The sequence below is a fragment of the Carcharodon carcharias genome, chromosome 20, assembly GCF_017639515.1.
Source record: "Carcharodon carcharias isolate sCarCar2 chromosome 20, sCarCar2.pri, whole genome shotgun sequence".
Lineage (NCBI taxonomy): Eukaryota > Metazoa > Chordata > Chondrichthyes > Lamniformes > Lamnidae > Carcharodon > Carcharodon carcharias.
In genome coordinates this window covers 14,790,806-14,810,480 of record NC_054486.1, presented here as the reverse complement: position 1 = coordinate 14,810,480, position 19,675 = coordinate 14,790,806, and the positions used below count along the sequence as shown (strand labels likewise).

Sequence of the window (19,675 nt, the reverse complement as noted above, 5' to 3'; positions counted from 1 at the left end):
GCATTCATCTCACAAAATACTTAACATCTGACCTTTCTTCTTGCAGGAAGTGACAATGCCAAGGCCATACCTTTTTTTCTGTTTGCAGGGTCATAGCCCATGTCGACATATGCACTTAATTCTTCCATGGTTCAGACTCTGAGAACACCACAGAGTAATCATGATAAAAGTATAAATTCCATCACATTTCTACATCTCTTTAGCTTTGAAGAGTCACACAGACTCAAAACATTAACTCTGTTTCTCTCTCCAGAGATGCAGTCAGACCTGCTGAATTTTCTATCATTTTCTGCTTTTATTTCAGATTTCCAACATCTGCAGTATTTAACTTTCATTAAAATAATAATTTGTACTTGCTTTTGGCCATTTTCCTCAATGGGCATTAAGATTTTAATTTTCTATCAGCAAAAACAAATTCTTAATTCCGAACCTTCATCTTTAGGCAACCATTCCCTGCTAGCATGTTATTTTCCAAAAAAACTTGGTCAAGAAGGATACAACTGGAGCCAATCACTACACACGTTCATAGTGTTTTATTGATGCAGATGAAAAACGCACACCTCCTAACCCAGCCACCACAGTTTGTCTGTTCCCAATAATAAATAAATCCCCATTTAATGCCCAACTGTGTGCAATTAAATAAAATTATTATATAATTAATGGTTAGCAGTGGCTGAGAATAGTGGCGCAGCTGGCAATATTTAGCATTTAAAAGGTGCATTCACTGACCTTGACCATTCATGTAAGGTCATTGAACTTCTTGCAGCGCTGCATCCAGATCCTGGGGGCTTGACTCCTTGCATTGACATCCATGGCTATCTGCTCAAATTGCATTTTGACCAAGCATCTGCAGAACTTCCTATCTCCACCAAGACCTCTAATGCAGCAACCGAAATCCTGACAGTCTGCTCTCACCTACGTTGTGCCATTCCTCACGCTTTTCCAGGATGGGTCCACTTCCAGCGCACTCCCTGCACTCGCTCCAGCTTCAGTGCATCTTCCCTTTAAGAGATGCAGGCTAGCTTTAAGCAGTGCCAGCAAGTTACAATCATGGCCTTCCCGCTGCCGTGTGTGCTAATCAACAGTGTGGTCAATGTACACGGATATAACTGAAGTGAACAGACAGCGCAAAGCTGATGTGTATTTCAATCAATGGGGTGCAAGTTAACCATGCGCCCATTTTCAGGCACCATCCAATTTAATCTCCAAATTTCCTGATGAGTACCAATGATTATCATAGTCAATGTCAGTGGCATTGATTTTCCGGCAGTTTCCAGCATAAGAACCACCGGCAACAGCTCTTGCAAACAAATCCAGCCAGAGGAACACTTATGAACTGTGCTCATTGGAACAGCAGTTTTTTTTGGATCAATTTTCTTGGCCTCACACAGAGGTTATGTTCCATTAGCTGGTTGGTGCTATAGCATTGCCCCCAGCTATGGTTTCAAAGTAACAATTATTTCTGAAGGATAAAATGCAGATGGAGAAAATAATCAGAAAACATCACCTTTTCTTGTGTCTACATCCCTTTGAGTACAACATTGAAATCATATCTCACTTGGTTACAGAAAAATGTTAACCATTCCTTTCGCTAGGCAGGTACTGACAAGTGTTGGGTTTCTCCCAGTGAATGAACATGAGTAGGGCTATAAATCCCCTTAAGCTTGTGCCACCATTCTCTATTTCCCCACCCTTTGCTTTGGATCCCTTGATACCCTTATCTAACCAGAATTGATCAATCTCAGACTTCCATTATTCTGTGTGTGAAAAAGTGTTTTCTGGTTTTGATTCTAAATGGCCTAGCTCTAGTTTTATGATTATCTATGGTTGCCAACTGTGATTAAATATATTCCTGGAGATTTTATCACATGACATGCCCCCATGCTCCAGCCATTAGTCGACCAACACATCATCCTTGTGATGCACTGCCTTCCTACACCAACTGGAAAGCAGCAAGACTCATTGCCCAATGGATGATGCTTGATTCAGCCAAACAACCATTTTCTCCTATTTTCAATATTTTTACATGTGGTAAAGGGAAATGATCAAAGAAAATGACAAAAAAAAAATCTTTTTTAATGTCCTGATGAATTTTCTCCAGGTTTGTATACAGTAGTTTTCTGGAGATTGATCTTCAATTCCTAGAGACTTGGCGATCCTTCAATTATCCCTTCTTGTTTTGGTTTTCTTCTCTGGGGGAAGTTGTTTCTTTGTACCCACCTTACTGAATCCCTTGATCATTTTAAATACCTCAGTTAGATCATCCTTCAATCTTCTAAACTCCTGAATACATGAGCCAATTGTTTCCAACCTGTCGTCATAAATTAACCCCTTCACCCCACGTATCGTTTGGGTGAATCTAGACCATGCTTCTTCAAAGGCCAATATACCTTTCCAGAGATTCAGTGCCCAAAGCAGAACACAGTACTCCAAATGGGGTCAGCCCAAGCCTCTATATAACAGCATTTTCAGTTTTTAAGTACTAGCTTGTGCACTGGATAATCACTAGATGACTCCTTCCAGTATAATTTGTCAATTAGCAATGCTAACAGCAAACATTAGTTAGAATACCCCAAGTACAGGCAAACCAAATTATGATTTGATTTTTACACAATCTTTCTACAACACAAAAAAGGTGCAAACAGAATAGCAGAGGTTTCCCTGGTAACTGATGATGTAATTCAGCGATGGGTACTTCAAGTGAGTTTTGAACAGCAACCAGCTGTCAGCATCCTGAACATTTTACCAAGAATTTATATTGTTAATACGTTTAATATATACACATACACAATGATTCCAGACTCACTATGTCATTCTTAATGTAGTTGTACATCAAGAATTTCTGTTCTTGATAAGCCTAATACTCACTATAAATTTGCACTCAGCATGTTTACTGCACACGAACCATAAATGTACACACATCGTCTGTCTGACGCGTAAGAATGTAACCCATTTACACTCTGGGTATGTTTAATAGACACATGTGCACATGCACACATACTTAATGATTTCAGCTCTTGCTTTTACTGCAATGCACTGATATCTTTGAGACTGGAATCTAACAGTGACACTTGTATTCAAGCCTCTTTTTATTTTTACTTTCAGTTCTGGATTGCTAAATTATAATTAAATCGATTACATTAGCTTTTCTGTCTTTCTAAAATATAGTGACAGGCTACAAATTCACACATTTACCAATGCATTCCTGGATCATCTGCATTGATTTGGCATATTTAATGTTAAGTCCACTAAAGCTCCTGTGTGTCTAACAGGTTGATGTAATGCATCTCATGTGTGGGTGTAGAGGGTTAGCATACTTTCTGCTTCTGGGTGCTAGTTTCCTTCTCACTTTCAGCTTACATCGCAGGTTTGCAGTGATGTGCGAAAGGAAGCCAAACATGTAAGTCTCTTCCTGTCAGTGCACAGCCTCTCCATCAGCAAGTACTCAGCTGTGCCTCCTCAAGGCAACAGAAACTGGGTCCCTCGCAGCCTCAGGCTAAATCTTCAGAGGAACTCGGAGGAGGTTTGGCCCCCAAACATGCAGTGTGCAGTCACGCCCTGGCACTCTTGAACCAAACTCGCTGTGGCCAAATAGTTCCACTGCTTTGTGGATATCTCGGAAGAGTTGAAGGCTAAGGGAGTAAACTCTGACAAAACATCTGGAGTGGGTCCAAAGGCAGGCTGATGACTAAATATGTCATCTTTCTGGCAATTCCTGCAACCAAGCCGGTGCCAAATGTAGTGCTTTGCATTCCTGTGGATCCAACTGGTACAGCCCAGGGTCTCCATAAATTTTGCGCAGGCTTCCACCCTGGAGAGGATACTTCAGCTTCGCTGCAAAACATTAACACAACGCAGGAGATGGCAATTACTCAACTGCCGTAGGAGAACGGGTGTTACAGGCTATCTCTGATGGTGGGATGGACTATAGTGTCTCCCCCCCAACCCCTGGTCAGCCCCCGACAAGTAAGGTGCTGACCTGTCATGGTCCACCTGCTTCAATGGGTGCTTGGAGATTGGAGTCTCTGCTCAACAAGTGGACGGAATCCATCACATCAGGCAAACAAATGAAACAACTGAAAAGAAAGAAGATGCCAACCCTTCGACTGGCAAGCTGAGACATCAGAACCATGTGCACAGGATTGGCGGATGACCCGCAGCTGCTCAATAAAGCGTGCAACGACAATCAGCATGGAGCTCCATAGGCTGAACATTACATAGCATCTCTACAAGAGAGCAGACTTGTCGAGAGCGGATCACTGAGCAAGAAAATTACATGTTTATCTGACAGGAGAAGAGTTCACAGGAAATACACGAGCAAAGTGTAGCCTTCACTGTAAGGGACTCACTCCCCTCGATGGTAGAACCCCACCGACCCCCCCCCCCCCCCCACACCCCCACTCCACCCAAAATGGTTCAAAATGCACCCACTCCATCTGCCTCTCAACACAAAAAGGGCCAGTTAAGCTCATGAGTGTCTAAGCTCCAATGCTGTGCTCCACTATAGAGACAAAAGGCCAGTTTTATAACAACCTTGGTACGATTATCAGAAGAATCCCTAATACAGAATATCTTTACCTATTGGGGGATTTCAGTGCAAGATTGGGTGCAGACCTCAAAGCATGGCTCACCTGCCTTGGACAGCATGGCCTGGGAAAAATAAATAAGCACGAACAGAGACTACGTGAGCTTTACTGCTACCCACATGCTTCATGTAACTAACACTTTCTTTCAGAACAAACCATGTCACAAGGTGTCCTGGAGATCAGGGCACTGGCACCAGCTGGATCTGATCATCACCAGACATGACTGTCTGAACAGCGTTCTCGACACACACAGCTACCGTGGCTATCAACAGAAATAGATCATTGCCTGGCGTGCATCAAGGTTAGGATGTAACCCTTAACAGTTTTTCAATCAAAGCAGGAATGCCGTCTTCATATCAATATCAGCCATGCTGCCGACCGAAATAAAAACCAACACTACCTCAACTTGACTGAACAGGTGCTCTCCAGTTTTGCTGCAGAGTGCAGGAGCAAAATGGAACATATCTTGAAACACTTTCCACAATACCAGGCTCTCAGCTTATGGGAAACAAGAGGGGAAAAGTGCTGATTAGTTCGAGGCTGACATCATTGGGCTGACATCATGATGATGAAACCTATCATTGATGCTGAGTGGTCCGACCTCTTTAATTACAGCAGCGATCTGAGCAAGAGGGTCCTGAATGCACTAACAGCTGCTCCAAATAAAGGCCAACAGACTGCTAGAGAGGGTGTCAATGACTGCAGCTTACAACCTTGCCAGAATGTCCAGATGTCCTTCGATACAGTGAATGATAGGGGCATGGACGACGGCATCAAAAAGGTAACAGGCCCATTAGCAATAAAAAAAATGCCTCCACTGAAAACAAAGATGTCATTTCCTTTTGTGTCCACTTTTTTTAAAGTATTCTCTGTACCCCTGAATGTTACATGCATTTGCATCCTCTGAATTTACCCATATTTCTAATATTCCCATCAACATGTAATTTCATACTATGCAAAAGCCTTCATTTTTAGCATCTTATTTCTAACATTAATCCTATTAACCTTTTGACTATAGTAGGATTAGTCATTTCATATTGTGGGAGGTCCCAGCGGTACCAAGGATCAGAAATAACACCTAACAGTACACCTCTTGATCCAACTGAAATAGATCCTGGTTTAAATGGACAATCGGGAAAATAGTGAAGACACGGAAGGTTATCAAGACTAGTGGATCCTCAGAGCACTTATAATCTAGTGTGGCATATGTTCTACCCGATTTATTCACTGCCATGAGGATAAACTCTGTTACCTTGCCACCAACCCCATCCCTCTGCCTGCCAACTGTCTGAATCAGATCCAGCATCCGCAAGTACTTTGCTTTTACCTTAGTGTTTAATCGACTGCCACTTCTTTTCCAGGAATGTCTACCTTGAAGAAGTACTGTTCTTCTCTCCAAAAGAATTTCCACTTGTCTCTTTTGCCCTCTTTCCAGCTCTACCTGTCCCACACCCACCGCCCCCCCCCGCGGCTCTCAACCAGCTTAAATTACACCACATTTCTATATTTCTTTAGTTCTGATGAAGAGTCATTCGGACTCGAAATGTTAACTGTGTTCCTCTCCGCAGATGCTGTCGGACCTGCTGAGTTTTTCCAGCTATTTTTGTTTTTGCTCCAGACAGTTCAGACTTGGTGTTATGTTTGAGCTTCCAACCACATATCTGTGCCATTGCCAAGATTGCCTACCTCCACTTCCATAATGTCGCCTGACACCACCCTTGCCTCAGCTCACCTGCTGCTGAAGTCCTCATCCATGTCCTTGTTGCTTCTAGCCTTGGCTATTCCAATGCCCCACCTCCTACCCTCCATAAACTGAGGCTGATCCAAAACTCTGCAACCCATATCCTAATTTGTGCCAACAACTTGTTCACCCAACAACCTTGTTCTTGCTGACATACGTTAGCTTCATGTTAACCAACACCTCAGTTTTATCCCCTCACGTGGTTCAGTGCCAATGTTCCTGTGAGGTGGGTGGAATGTTTTGCTATGTTAAATGTTGCACTATATAAATGCAAGTGGTTGCTATTGAAAGGTCCTGCTTAACTATTCCAAATATTAAAAAGAAAAGTTCCAAAAGACTAGCGATCATGATTATTCAGCCCTGACCAGTGGCCAGGGCTCAGCCATAATCAGGGGTTCAAGTTCCACATCGACATCTTGATCAAACAACTGGGGGCTGATATTAAATCATGTCCTGTCTCAGTTGGATATAATAGATTCGATGGCAATAGTCATAGAGGTTCTGGAGAATTGCCCCTGTTGTCCTACCCAACATCTCTCCCTTGCACAACATATTATTTGGTCCTGACAGCATCTGTGGAGAGAGAAACAGTTAACATTTCGAGTCCGTATGACTTTTCTTCAGAGCTCTGAGGAAGGGTCATATGGACCTGAAACGTTAACTCTATTTCTCTTTCCACCGATGCTGTCAGGCCTGCTGAGTTTCTCCAGATTTCCAGCATCCGCAGTATTTTGCTTTTATATCAGGTCCTTCCTGCTTGTGGGAGTTCCGCACAAGGTCAGCTGCTAAATTTACCCATATTATACCAGTAACTTCACTTCAAAAAAGCTGCTTCATTGGCTGCTAAGTGCTTTGGGATACCCCGAGACATGAAAAGTGCTGTATCTTCAAATTCTTTCCTTTTCCACGTTTTCTTTGATCTCATCATCAGAGGATTCCCCCCATGTGCCAATAAATATTTAATAAACTCTGACTATACCCATCTCAATAACCTTCAAACCCACGCCTGCCCAGATAATTCACCAAGCATTTTTGAAGAGTTTAATTGACACAGCATAAGCACTTATGCTGAGAGTCTTACAGTTTCGTCACTTGTGTTCGAGCTCAGAACATCGGGTACGTTTTCGACGCTCAGCACACAATGTTAATAGCCTCCTCTTTTCCATTGCTGTTTTTCCTGTTCAAACCACTTCAGCTCTAACATGATTCTATTGATTTCCAAATCAAACAGCCCGCCTCTAGCTTCAGTTACTTCAGCACAGATCAGTCGTCAGATGTGAGATCTTGGTGGCCTGTTTGGTTCAGCAGTGCACTGCACAGTGTATTTTACCTATTGAACAATCCAAGCAAACAATTTGCTGTCTCAAATATTTTTTTTTAAATGACACAATGATGAAAGAAAACAGAAACAAGCTAAAGGAAAAACGTATGGCAAGATTTGTGACGCAGTACTAGGGGTTTAATGAAGTGCAATTTTCATTACCCTGTGGCATGCATTCCTAATCTCAGTCACATTGTTGTGAAGAAGTGCAAACCGAGGTCAGCTGCTTTTTCGCGACTTGTCCCCGTTTAGAGCACTAATTGTACAGTTCCGGAACATTCCAGCTCCCCCAGCAGGGACGAAAGGGGAGATGGTGGTGTAGTAGGAATGTCACTGGACTAGTAATCCAGAGGTAAAAACAGAAAAGGCTGGAAAAACTCAGCAGGGCTGGCAGCATCTGTAGAGACAGAAACAGAGTTAATGTTTCGAGCCTGTGTGAGTCTTTGGTCCTACGGAACTCGAAACATTAACTCTATTTCTCTCTCCACAGAAGCTGCCAGACCTGCTGAGTTTCTGTTTTAATTACAGATTCCCAGCATCCGCAGTGTTTTACTTTTATTTTAGTAATCCAGAGGCCCAGGCTAATGCTCTGGGGACATGGGTTCAAATCCCACCACGGCAGCTGGTGGAATTGAAATTTAATTAATAAATCTGGAGTACATGAAGCCAGTCTCAGTAACGGTGACCATGATGACTATCATCGATTGTCGTAAAAACCCATCTGGTTCACTAATGCCCTTTAGGGAAGGAAATCTGCCCTCCTTATCTGGTCTGGCCTACATGTGACTCCAAACCCACAGCAATGTGGTTAACTCTTAACTGCCCTCAGTTCTAAGTCAATCAGGATGGGAAACAAATGCTTGCCTTGCCAGCGAAGCCCGTATCTCATGAAAGAATAAAGAGAAAAAAAGTTGAGTGTGTCTGCAGGTCTTCCACCCATGCCATGCCCAGTACAGCGTTCCCTCCCTAACTCACTAACAGTCTTATTAAAAACCATCCATAACCTGTCCGATACCTCTGAAAAGTAGATTGTGGGAGGACACGAAACACCAGTCTTCTACATGTAAAATGGAGGTGGTGGGGTTCATTTAAGCTGTAGTTTAAATTGTTGTTGATTTTAACAGTGTACAAAGAATTGGCATTGGGAGGACAAACTGTACTGTAGGTACTGATGTTGTTTAAAGCTCATCTGCATGAATGTTTAGCAGTACTTACATCTTACAGAAAAAACAGCAAGGCTGACAAGAATCGCTCACAGTGGCCATTTGCAGCCATGACATTAGCCAGGTCAGGGACTAATTTACTCTTGACAAGAAACTACTCTCCAGCTTTTCGTACAATGGAGTGGAATGAAAAATAATAATTTACTGCACATATATAAAAAAAATCAGTAAGTACCTACTTCAGCTCATCTGCTCCTGAAACCCTCATCCATAGCTTTGTTATCCCTGGACTCCACTATGTCAATGCTCTCCTGGCTGGCCTCCTACATACTTGGCATCCAAAACTCTGCTGCCTAACTTTCACCAAGTCCTGTTCACACATGAACCACATGTCACTGACTGACATTGGCTCCCATTCCAGTAATGATGTAATTTTAATTCTCATCTTTATTTTCAAATACCTCAATGGCATTGCTCTTTCCTATCTCTCTATCACCCGACAATCTCTGAGATCGATGGACTCCTCCAATTCTAACCTCTTGACTGTCCTGGATTTTCATCGCTCCACCATCAGCAGTTGTGCTTTCAGTTGCCTCAGCCTCAAACTCCGGAATTCCCTTCCTACACCTCCCAGCCCCTCAACCTTTCCCTCCGTAAGATCCAGTACCTTGACCAAGTTTTTGCTCATCTGTCCTAATATTCCGATGTGACTGAGGTGCCAAATTTCGTTTGATAATCACGCCTGCGACATGTCTTGGGACGTTTTATTACATTGAAGATGCAATATGAAAGCCAGATCTCGTCGGTTATACTTCTCCAGCATTTTGGCAAAGTTCAGTCTGAAATGGCATCCAACTGATGCTGCTTAGGTTGAGGTTTTGTAGTGCATTTAATCCTAAAGTGATAACAATGTTGGCCACCATTATCAGTACGTCAATCATCTGACTGATGTATCTGTGAGCGGCAAATTGACCGATACTGCAGTGCTGGCTAAGGGCGAGCCTGTGTATAACAGTTCAGTGCTCCAGCTCGTGATATCCCTAAATCGGCCGCAGGTGCCCTTGCTGCAGATGGTAAAACTTTGTGACTGGGTGTCTGCTGACATGGAGTTGCCCCCAGTCATTAATAACAGGTCCATGCACCTGCAGATTGTGGCACAATTAGACGTTGGCACCTTTCTTTCCCTGATAAGCATCTTGCGATCTTGCAAATGCTGCGTTTGAGACACCGAGTCAACTGCGGCTCAGTGGCAGCATTCTCACCTCTGAGTTGTGGCTTCAAGACCTACACCAGAGACTTGTGTACACATTCTAGGCTGATGCTCCAGTGAAGTTCTGAGGGAGTGTTGCACTGTTGAAGACGTTAACTTTCAGTTGAGATGCTAAAACACTTTCCACCTTCCCTCTCAAGTGGGTGTAAAAAATACGATTACACTATTCTGAAAGAGCAGAGTTCTCCCAAGTCCCTGGCCAGTATTTGCTCTCAACCTACACTTATAACAAATCCCCTGCTCATTATCTCTTCACTATTTCTGAAAAATTGCTGCGTGCAATTGGCTGCTGTATTTTCTACATTATAACAGTGATTACAATTCATTGGTTGTAAAGTGCTTGAGGTCATCCTGAGGTCATGAACTGGACCTACACCACAGGGACTGCAGTGGTTCAAGGCAGCTCACCACCACCTTCTCAAGAAGAATTAGGGTTGGGAAATAAACGCTGGCCTATTCGGCGAAGCTCACATCTGTAAATGAATTTAAAAAATGAAAATCACTATATCAATGCAAGTCTTTCTTTCTTTAAAAGACTTAAAACTTAAAAAAAAGAAATCCTGCCAGAAATTCTTTAAAAATCTTATGGAAAAGAAACTATAAAAACACCAAGATGTACCGAGAATATTGTCACAAAAACAGACAAAGGGTGGGATTTTATGGTCCCACCAGTGGCGAGGCCAAAGTTCCTACCCAAAGTCAACAGACTTTTGGCTGCTCTTGGTCCCGCCAGTGGCACACACTGCCAAGAGCAGGATGGGAAAATCCCGGCCACAGTCCATTATTCTCAAAGAGATTTCCTTGTTCCCATTCCAAAATTGTGCTGAAGGAAAATGGGACAGAAAACTCAAGTCAAATCCCATTCAACTGTTGTAGCCCCTCACTAAATCCAGGGCCTCAATAAGAGTAATGGTACAAAGCGGTAGGTTTACATCTCGGAAGCTTCTGGCCCAGAGCTTTGTGTTTTTGAAACACATTCTGGAAACTCAGTCGTGCATCCAGGCATTTTCCAGCAATTAATTTTGTTTCTATAATTCGTTCCCAGATTGTGGCAAGGCCAGCATTTGTTGCCCATCCTTAACCGTCTTCGAATTGAATGGATTTCCAGGACATTGCAGAGTGCAGATTTTTTAAAAGAGTCAATCACATCGCTGTGATCTGGAGTCACAGGTAGGCCAAACTAGTTAAGGATGGCAGATTTTCTTCCCTAAAGGACATTAGTGAACCAGATGGGGTTTTTAAACAACAATTGATGATAGTTTTATGGTTACCATTACTGAGGCTAGCTTTATAATTGCAGATTTAGTCATTGAATTTAAATTCCACCAGCTGCCATGGTGGGATTTCAACCCGTGTTCCCAGAGCATTATGCTGGGCCTCTGGATTACGAATCTAGTGCGACTGCCACTATGCCACCATCTCCATCAAAATTAATTTTGTTGAATGGAAGATCCCAAGTACTTACATCCAAATTCTGGATATGTGCTCTAGGCATGAAAGGTTCACATATAAAAGCAAAATACTGCAGATTTTGGAAATTGGAAATAAAAACAGAAAATGCTGGAAAAACTCAGGTCTGGCAGCATCTGTGGAGGGAGAAACAGAGTTAACGTTTTGAGTCCGTATGACTCTTCTTCACACCCCATGAAAAGCTCAAAGTCAGGCGGGCTAAAAATTGACATTTTGGGGTAAATTTCCATAAGCATTTAAGCACCCAACATACAGCCGACAGCAGAATCCACATTCCCCAAGCACTCAGAACAACTTCTCAAACACATAACCCTTTATGTTTAGGATGATATGACAGATTGGCTCACATTTTCCCTATAAGGAGGTATTGTAATTTATGACTGGCAAAATTATACTACAAAAGAATGTCTCTTTCCATTGACCAAGCCTCAGTGAATACTGCAAGGTTACACTGAAGTTGCTAATACACCAATCCCAAGCGCTGGGACCCAGTGGCACTGAGGCCAGTATAGAAGCAACTGCAAATGTTTCTTGGATGTCCAGAAGTTGAGAAGAGAATTTCCTTAGACACATTCCAATGGAAGCAGTGCTGGTTCATAGGTCGAGAGTACTTGAAAAGATGGTGCTTTGTAATTATTACTCACTTGCATTCCATCTGATCAAAACCAGGGTGGGATTATTAACAATGAGGTGTTTAATCTGCATGGACAGTTAATGTCTCAATCACTGTGACTGAGTGTGTGTGTGCGCGCGCGCATGCGCGTGTGTGTGTGTGTGAAGTGCTGATTTGGTGCTCGACATCACATCTCACTGCATCTGGCATGAATAACCTGCAACTGTTTCTGAATGACCAATGCCCTTTTGAGAAGATCGAAAGCACATCTTCAAGATGGTAAACGAAGTGCCTTGAGATGGTTATTACGTCAGTCAGTGCCCCTTACAGGGTATGTTATCAAGCCAGATATGCTTCTAGTGGGCTTTTATGTGTAAAACCCATTGAAAGAAGATGGTAGGTGTTTCAATCAATAGTCGCTTGTTGGGCAAATGGTTCCTCGAACACCCTCCATTTTGAAACTTTGAATGGAACCTTCTATTTTCTGCACTGCTGGTCCTGGATATTACGATGAACTGGTTTCAGTTATGATTCCATTATTTCTCTCTGAACAAACCAACTTCAAGTCAATGTATTGTATTGAATGGTGTTTTAAAATGCCAAAGTGGAAAGAAAAGCTCTTTCATTGCTGCAAGCCAACATGTGAGAAAATTCAAACTTGATTCCACTAAAATCACAATTTTCCCATTTGGATAAATTTAAAATTGAAATGATTCTGCACATGTAATTTAAATAGGTCAGACGTTAATTTATTTTAATTGTTAGAAATGAGAGAACTATCACTGCTGGTTTATAAGCCTCAAATTAATATTGGCAAAATTAGAGGATGCTTGCATGACATTCCTCATCTTTTTTTTATATAAGCAGAGATAGAAGGCAATTTAAAAAGAATGAATTATGTCATTGTCAGAATATTGGGCACAGTAATGCCAGGTAATTCTGTTTAGGGTTCATCCACTTAACAACAATTTATTTGTGAGAAGTTCATTGTGTAGCTGCAACATGAACAGTACAACCTGACCCAGTATATTTGTTTATCATATCTTTCTGGCCAATGCCCCTCACCAATAGAAGTGGAATAAAACATGAACTGCTCCGTAAGTTTTGTTTGAAAATATTTTTTAACCCCTCCTCATGGATGGAGGAGCCAGTGCTTATATATTCCCATATGCTGGCAAAGCAGACCAGTCAGTTGCTCACCAGTTGCTGGGAAGAGGGGGAGTCAACCCAGGTGCTCGAGAGTGCAAAATCCCGGCATTGCATCTTGGGTTGGGGGGGGGGGGGGGGGTGGGCATTTTGTGGCGGGGGTGGGAGGTTGGTGAGGAGAGGAGAGAAGACATTACAGGTCAGCTATTCGGGGCGGGGGGGGAATGGCTGCAATTGGTAATGGGAGGCTGGAGGTCTGCCTTGAGAGGGCTGAGGTTGCTGTAAAAGGCGAGCTCCTGGCTCTCTCTCACTGCCCGGCTTCCCAAGCCGCGGCAGTTAGCTTTGAATCAGGTTCCCAATTGCACTGGGAGGGCCTGATTTAATTTTGTGAATGAATTTTGTTAATTTTGTCCCACATTTCCATGGCAGGGCACTCGGACACCACGAAATCCAATGCTGTCAAATGGCAACGGATGGCTACATGTCAGATTTGGATAAGGCTTCACCCATTTGGTGATTTAAATCCCACCCCTACCCTGGCCACTTAACAGTGAGTCCCAGGTGTGGGCTGCGTTAACTGGTATCAGTCAAAACAGTGGCAGTGACACTACAACTGGCCTCAAACCACCTGCATTAGAGGGTTTTATGTTCCCAATCTAGCATGATGGAATAAAAAGCCCAGTAAAAAGTCAATACATTCCCTACATGAAATCTTTGCTTCTCCTTACTCCCCACTCCAACCCATCACAATAACTACTGGACCTGCAGGCTCCGAAACATCTTATTCAGTTCCATCTGACTTACCAGCTCTCTTCCTGCTTATAAAAACTCTCAAAACCTCCTCTTTCATTCTGCCTCTGGTCCCACACCACTTTCTAATTTTCTCCCTTCTCTTCTGTTTTGCCCGCATGGGTTTCACATTGTGCTGAGTAGTTTGAGGCATCTTCCTGTATGTGAAAAGTGCTATAGAAATGCAGGCTGTTGTTGAGAGTGGAAGTTGACATGAAAGCTGACCACATATTTTGAAAGGACAACAAGTGCATAAAAGTGCCAACTCGTAGCATCAGAGCAATGACTATTAGTCCCATGTTTGTGCACTCCCTTACCGGGTAAAGAGATAATGCTTCCTTGCAGGAGGGGGCGGGTCAGAAGATTATGGGCCGGATTTTTGCTATTGAGGTGGGTAGCCTGAGTCGGGAGACGTCTCTCGATTTAAAGGGCCCCAGTAGACTCGATTTTCACTCCGGGGAGGCAGGGGTGAAATAGAGTCAGGCCCGGCAGCAGATCATATGTGGCAAAGGGGTCCATTGAGTGCCAAGGCAGGCTGGTTAGAAGGCCCACCTGGATTCTCTGGAACTACGTCTTGTTGTTTTGGAAGATGTTAGACCTTCTAGTTCTTGCACCTCACACCCCAGCCACCCTGCATGCCACGTCCATGCCAACTCATGCTCCCCAAACCCCATGTAACCTCCATGCCAACTCCTGGTCTCCACCCGCCCCATACCGCTTCATACCCACAATGCCAGCTCCATTGCCACTCACCCAGTATCCAGCTTGGGCAGAACTCAGGACCCAAGTGGAGATGAAAAAAATAAACTTCTAACAATCTAATATAGCTCTCACTGATACACACTTGACAGTGAAAAAAAAACTCCTGCTCATGAAATCCATTCAAAACTTTTGAGTCTCAAGTGGCTAATCTATTATTAAAAACAAACTTCCATTCTGATGCCACACCAAAGACAGCAAATGCTTTAATAGCCTCTTTAAACTGTTAATCAAACTGTGAACTCAGAACCCCCGCTGAGGTAATTATAGTCCTTGGAACTCAGCCAAGCATTCATAATGACATACTAATTTTCCTTGGGAAATGTCAACAAAGATCTCCATTAAAACGGCACAAACAGGCCTAATATTTTTTCCTAACCCTAACCGGGTGGCCTGTCAATCAAAGCAGTACAGCAGAGGTTTTTATTTAACTTTCACTGACAGCTTCAGCCTCCTTTTTCGTGTTTAAAGAGTGACACATTTAAAAACCTTCAGATCATGAAGTTAAACAAACCCGATCCACCTTGAAGAGCGATAATGTCTATTCTATCAACTAGTTACTTAGGTTAAGGCCTTTGGAATAGCCAAAATGGGGTCTGTTTGAACTTAGCACGAAATTCAAATGGCCCTGCTGAGATTGGGTTTCCCTCCTGTGTGAATCACACCCTGCCCCCTTCCATATGCCCCAACCCCCCCCCAACCAATTATTTTATCAGGGTTATGTTCACCTACACCCAAAGAAAGCACAACTGATGGCATCAGCTAAAGATAATCATAGCAATCTGATGGTGTCAAATTGCAAAATTTGCTTAACCGGGCAAGTGCAATATCATTGTCTCTGATATCCATTTCTCAGCTCTAACTTTGTGGTTGCATCGCTGGAGGAGCAGCTATCTTCTGTCAATACCACACACCTCCCAATAGCTGGTTTCAGTAAAGAGGATGCCTAGAAAAGCGCAAGGAATTGGAGGTAATATCATGACATGAGTTGTTCTTTGGTTGAAAGGTAGAAGACAAAGAGAGTAGGCGGCAAAGGGAATGATTGGGTGGTTGTGACAAGCAGTGCTCACCGTGGATTTACACGGAGGTTTCAGCTTATCACTATATGTCCAAATGATGTGAATAGAGAGTTATCGATCCAAATTTGCAGGTGACACTAAACTAGGAGGCACAGTGAGTTGTACAGCTAGAATGAGCATGGGACATGGACAGTCGAAGGAACTGGATTAAATAAGGGCAGCTGGAGTGTGAAATCATCCATTTTGGATCCAAGAAAGTCAAATCTGAATGCTTTTCTATTAATAGGAGACTAGGAGCAAAGGGATTTAGGTATTCATGCATATAAATCACTAAAAGCCAGTGCATAGGTAATCAAAAAGACTAATGGAACGTCATCCTTTATCTCAAGGGCATAGGAAATCAAAAGTGAGGGAGTGATGCTCCAGTCAGTTAGTGCAACTCCATTTGGAGCATCTGCACTCAGTTTTCAGTACCAAACCTCAAGAAATATATATTAAACTTGCAGGGCTGATTCACCAGGATGTTATCAGGGTTTAATGGGTGAAATTGTGAAGGCGTGTTACCTAAACTTGCTTTTTCATTCCATTTGAATTTAGAACGTTGAGGTGATCGACCAGTAGTCTTAAAATGATAATGGAATCTGATAGGGTGGATATAGATAAACTGATCCCTTTGGTGAAGAAATCCTTCATAAGTGGGCATAATATTAAAATAACGGCTAGGCCCTTTGGAATGGAATCAGGGAAGACTTCTTTACACAAAACTCTTACCACCACACACCCCCACCCCCCTCCAAATGACTATGGATGTTAAGTCAGTTGAAATTTTGAGCACAGATCTTTGTTTGGTAAAAGCATCAAGGTATACAGAATAAAAGTGGGTAAATGGTATTGACTCACAGATCAGCCATGATATAATTATATGGCAAGGGGTTTAATTTTTTGTTCCTATGTCTGCGCTCTATCTTGGCTGTGAAAGATAAGTTCATTTTAAAATGAATGGTAACTTCACAGAAAAGTGAAGGGTTTTATTAATTTTCATCACAGTTATCAGATCTGGAATTCTTCATACCTATGGCTACAAATCCATACTACTAAAACTTCATGCACTGAGTTATAATCACACAATGTACTATAAATTACTATATGTGATTTAGTTGAACAATGCAATGGCCATAAAGAGGCTCATTGTACCAGCATCCTGCCCTCATTCATTGCCTGAAAAGGAAGGTTCAATGTTGAATATAGGCATTTAGGCACATAACAGCAAGAGTAGGCCATTTGGCCCTTCAAGCCTGCTTCATCATTCAATAAGATCATGGCCGATCTGGTTGTGGTCTCAGCTCCACATTCCTGTCTGCCCCCCCCCCCCCCATAACCCTTGACCCCCTTGCCTAACAAAAATCTGACCAACTCAACCTTGAATAAATTCAAAGACCCAGCTTCCACTACTTTCTGGGGAACAGAATTCCACACACCAACAACCCTTTGGGAAAAAAAGTTTCTCCTCACCTCTGCCTTAAAAGGGAGACCTCTTATTTTTAACTATGAACCCTAGTTTTAGTCTCCCCCACAAGAGGGAACATCCTCCAGGTATCCAACCTATCAACCCCCCATCAGGATTTTCTATGTTTCAATAAGATCACCTCTCATTCTTCTCAACTCCAATAAGTATAAATCTAACCTGTTCAACCTTTCTTCATAGGACAACTCCGCCATCCCAGGGATAAGTCGAGTGAACCTTCTCTGAACTGTTTCCATGATGATTATATCTTGGGCAGGCAGCACTGTTTCAGAGGCACCAGTCAACTTCTGATATTCCACCTAAGCTGCAATTGTCCATTTCTGTGCCCAAGTAGTGAATGTGGACAGTCATTCACAGCCTAGAGGTCATTGTATCTTAAGCCATCAAGTCCTCTCGCCTGAAGTCTTGTGCACATACTTTGTAACAGGTTTCAGATAGTGTTGAGATGCAGGATGATCACTGGATCCGAAGGTAGTGAAGTATGAAACTGGGCACAGATCATTTGCTTGATAGTTTGTTTATTTACAGAATGCAGCATTACATATGACTGCCTTCTACCTGCCACCCCCAGTGTCTCAGCCATATCTCTTTATAAGTGCTCTGAGTGCGTCATTAAACTGACCTTCACTTGTGCATCTTAACAATATAATTAACACACCATTGACACTGGAATCCTGACTTATTCCCCCCACTTCTCTCCATCCTTAAGCCAGGGGTGCAAAGGAAAATTCTAACCTTCTACTGCTGCACCAATGGAGATTAACTAACTCAGTACAAACTGAAGATCAAATCTATTGCTTGAATGGGATGCTATAACACCATTCAATGCATTAACCCACAAAACTCCTGATGGATTGTCAATTCTCTAAAGTAACACTAATCAAAGCACACCCTTACATCTGTTTTTCATAGCTTGTTTTTCCTGTTGCTAGCCTGAAGCTATAGCTTGAGGCATGTAACTCCACATCAAGAATGGCAGACCAGGAATCTCTCCCACTCTTACCACCGGCCTTAAGCATGTTGGAAACAACCTGTAAATGCATTGTGAATGCACCTTCTTTGGCCATCAAGTCCTGGAGTGGGGCTTGACCCTGGAGTCTTTGGCTCAGAGGCAGGGACACTACCCACTGCACCACAACACCTTCAAACATTTGAAGGAATTAATTTAAATTAAAACACATTTGTACTTCAACATTTCAAAAGAGGTTTCGTAAATGTTCAGTCCAAATAGCTCATGAGTTAAATACGCTCATTTGTGATACTGAGCCACAGAAACAAGAAGAATCCCAGGCTTAATGATTGTCTTGTTTTCAGTAACTATTCTGAGCCTAAACAATGGTGGAATGCTACATCTAGTCTCAGCATCCTCAGATAGAGAGGGTGAAAATCAGCTAAAGTTCCTGCTCACAAGTACTATCCATTGACCTTGCTGAAAGGCCCATTTGCTTATGTGTAAATTTATATGTATACACCTATGAACGATGTGTGAAGGCAGGATTAGATTACTTATGATGATCTGCACAATTGAAGAACCTGTTGGCAATCACAGTAAAGCTTATACATGAAAAACTTGGACATGGTTACAGGGCCTATGCAACTGTATCTAATCTGAAACATGGGGCGGGAGTAATTTTAACTTAAACTGCTGGGCAAGGAACCCATGGGATCAAGTGGAATGGTGATTTTGCACCCCGCCCAATATTGTTTTCCACTAATACAGTGGGGAGTAAAATTAGGCACAGTGTAAAGGCAAAATTGCACCCAACTGGGGAGGCGGTGACGTAGTGGCAATGTCACTGGACTAATAATCCAGAAGCCCAAGCTAATGCTCTGAGCGCAAGGGTTCAAATCCCACCAAGGCAGCTGGCGGAATTTAAATTCAATTAATAAATCTGGAATTGAAAAGCTAGCCTCAGTAATGGTGACCATGACTTGATTGTTGTAAAAAAAACCCCATCAGGTTCACTAATGTCCTTTAGGCAAGGAATCTGCCATCAGTCTGGCCTACACGTGACTCCAGACCCACAGGAATATGGTTGAGTCTTAACATCCCTCTGAAATGGCATGGCAAGCTATTTGGTTCAAGGGCAATTAGGGATGGGCAACAAGTGCTGGCCTTGCCAGCGATGCCCACATCCCATAAACAAATAAAGAAAATAAAAATCAATTTTGGAAAGGGCAGCTTATGGGCTTCAGGGATTTTCTGTAACAAATGCCAATAATGCCAGCAATACTGCACTAATATCTGTTCAACATATGGCTTCCTTTGGGTT

At 42.7% G+C, this 19,675-nt stretch overlaps 1 protein-coding gene across 4 annotated transcripts in view; it reads right to left on the bottom strand.

The window, feature by feature from the left end:
- Window positions 1–19,675, bottom strand: part of rab15 (RAB15, member RAS oncogene family) — a 141,925-nt gene that overhangs the window by 108,728 nt on the left and 13,522 nt on the right. Inside the window, exon 1 of one of the 4 annotated variants that reach the window (XM_041215142.1) lies at window positions 730–757. The exons of 2 other annotated variants lie outside the window; for them this stretch is intronic. In XM_041215142.1, the coding sequence (XP_041071076.1) occupies window positions 730–742 (13 nt within the window). In that variant the 5' untranslated portion in view covers window positions 743–757. Of the gene's footprint in view, window positions 1–70; window positions 139–729; window positions 758–19,675 lie in introns of those variants that run through there. One more of the 4 variants, XM_041215140.1, reaches the window with a different exon arrangement.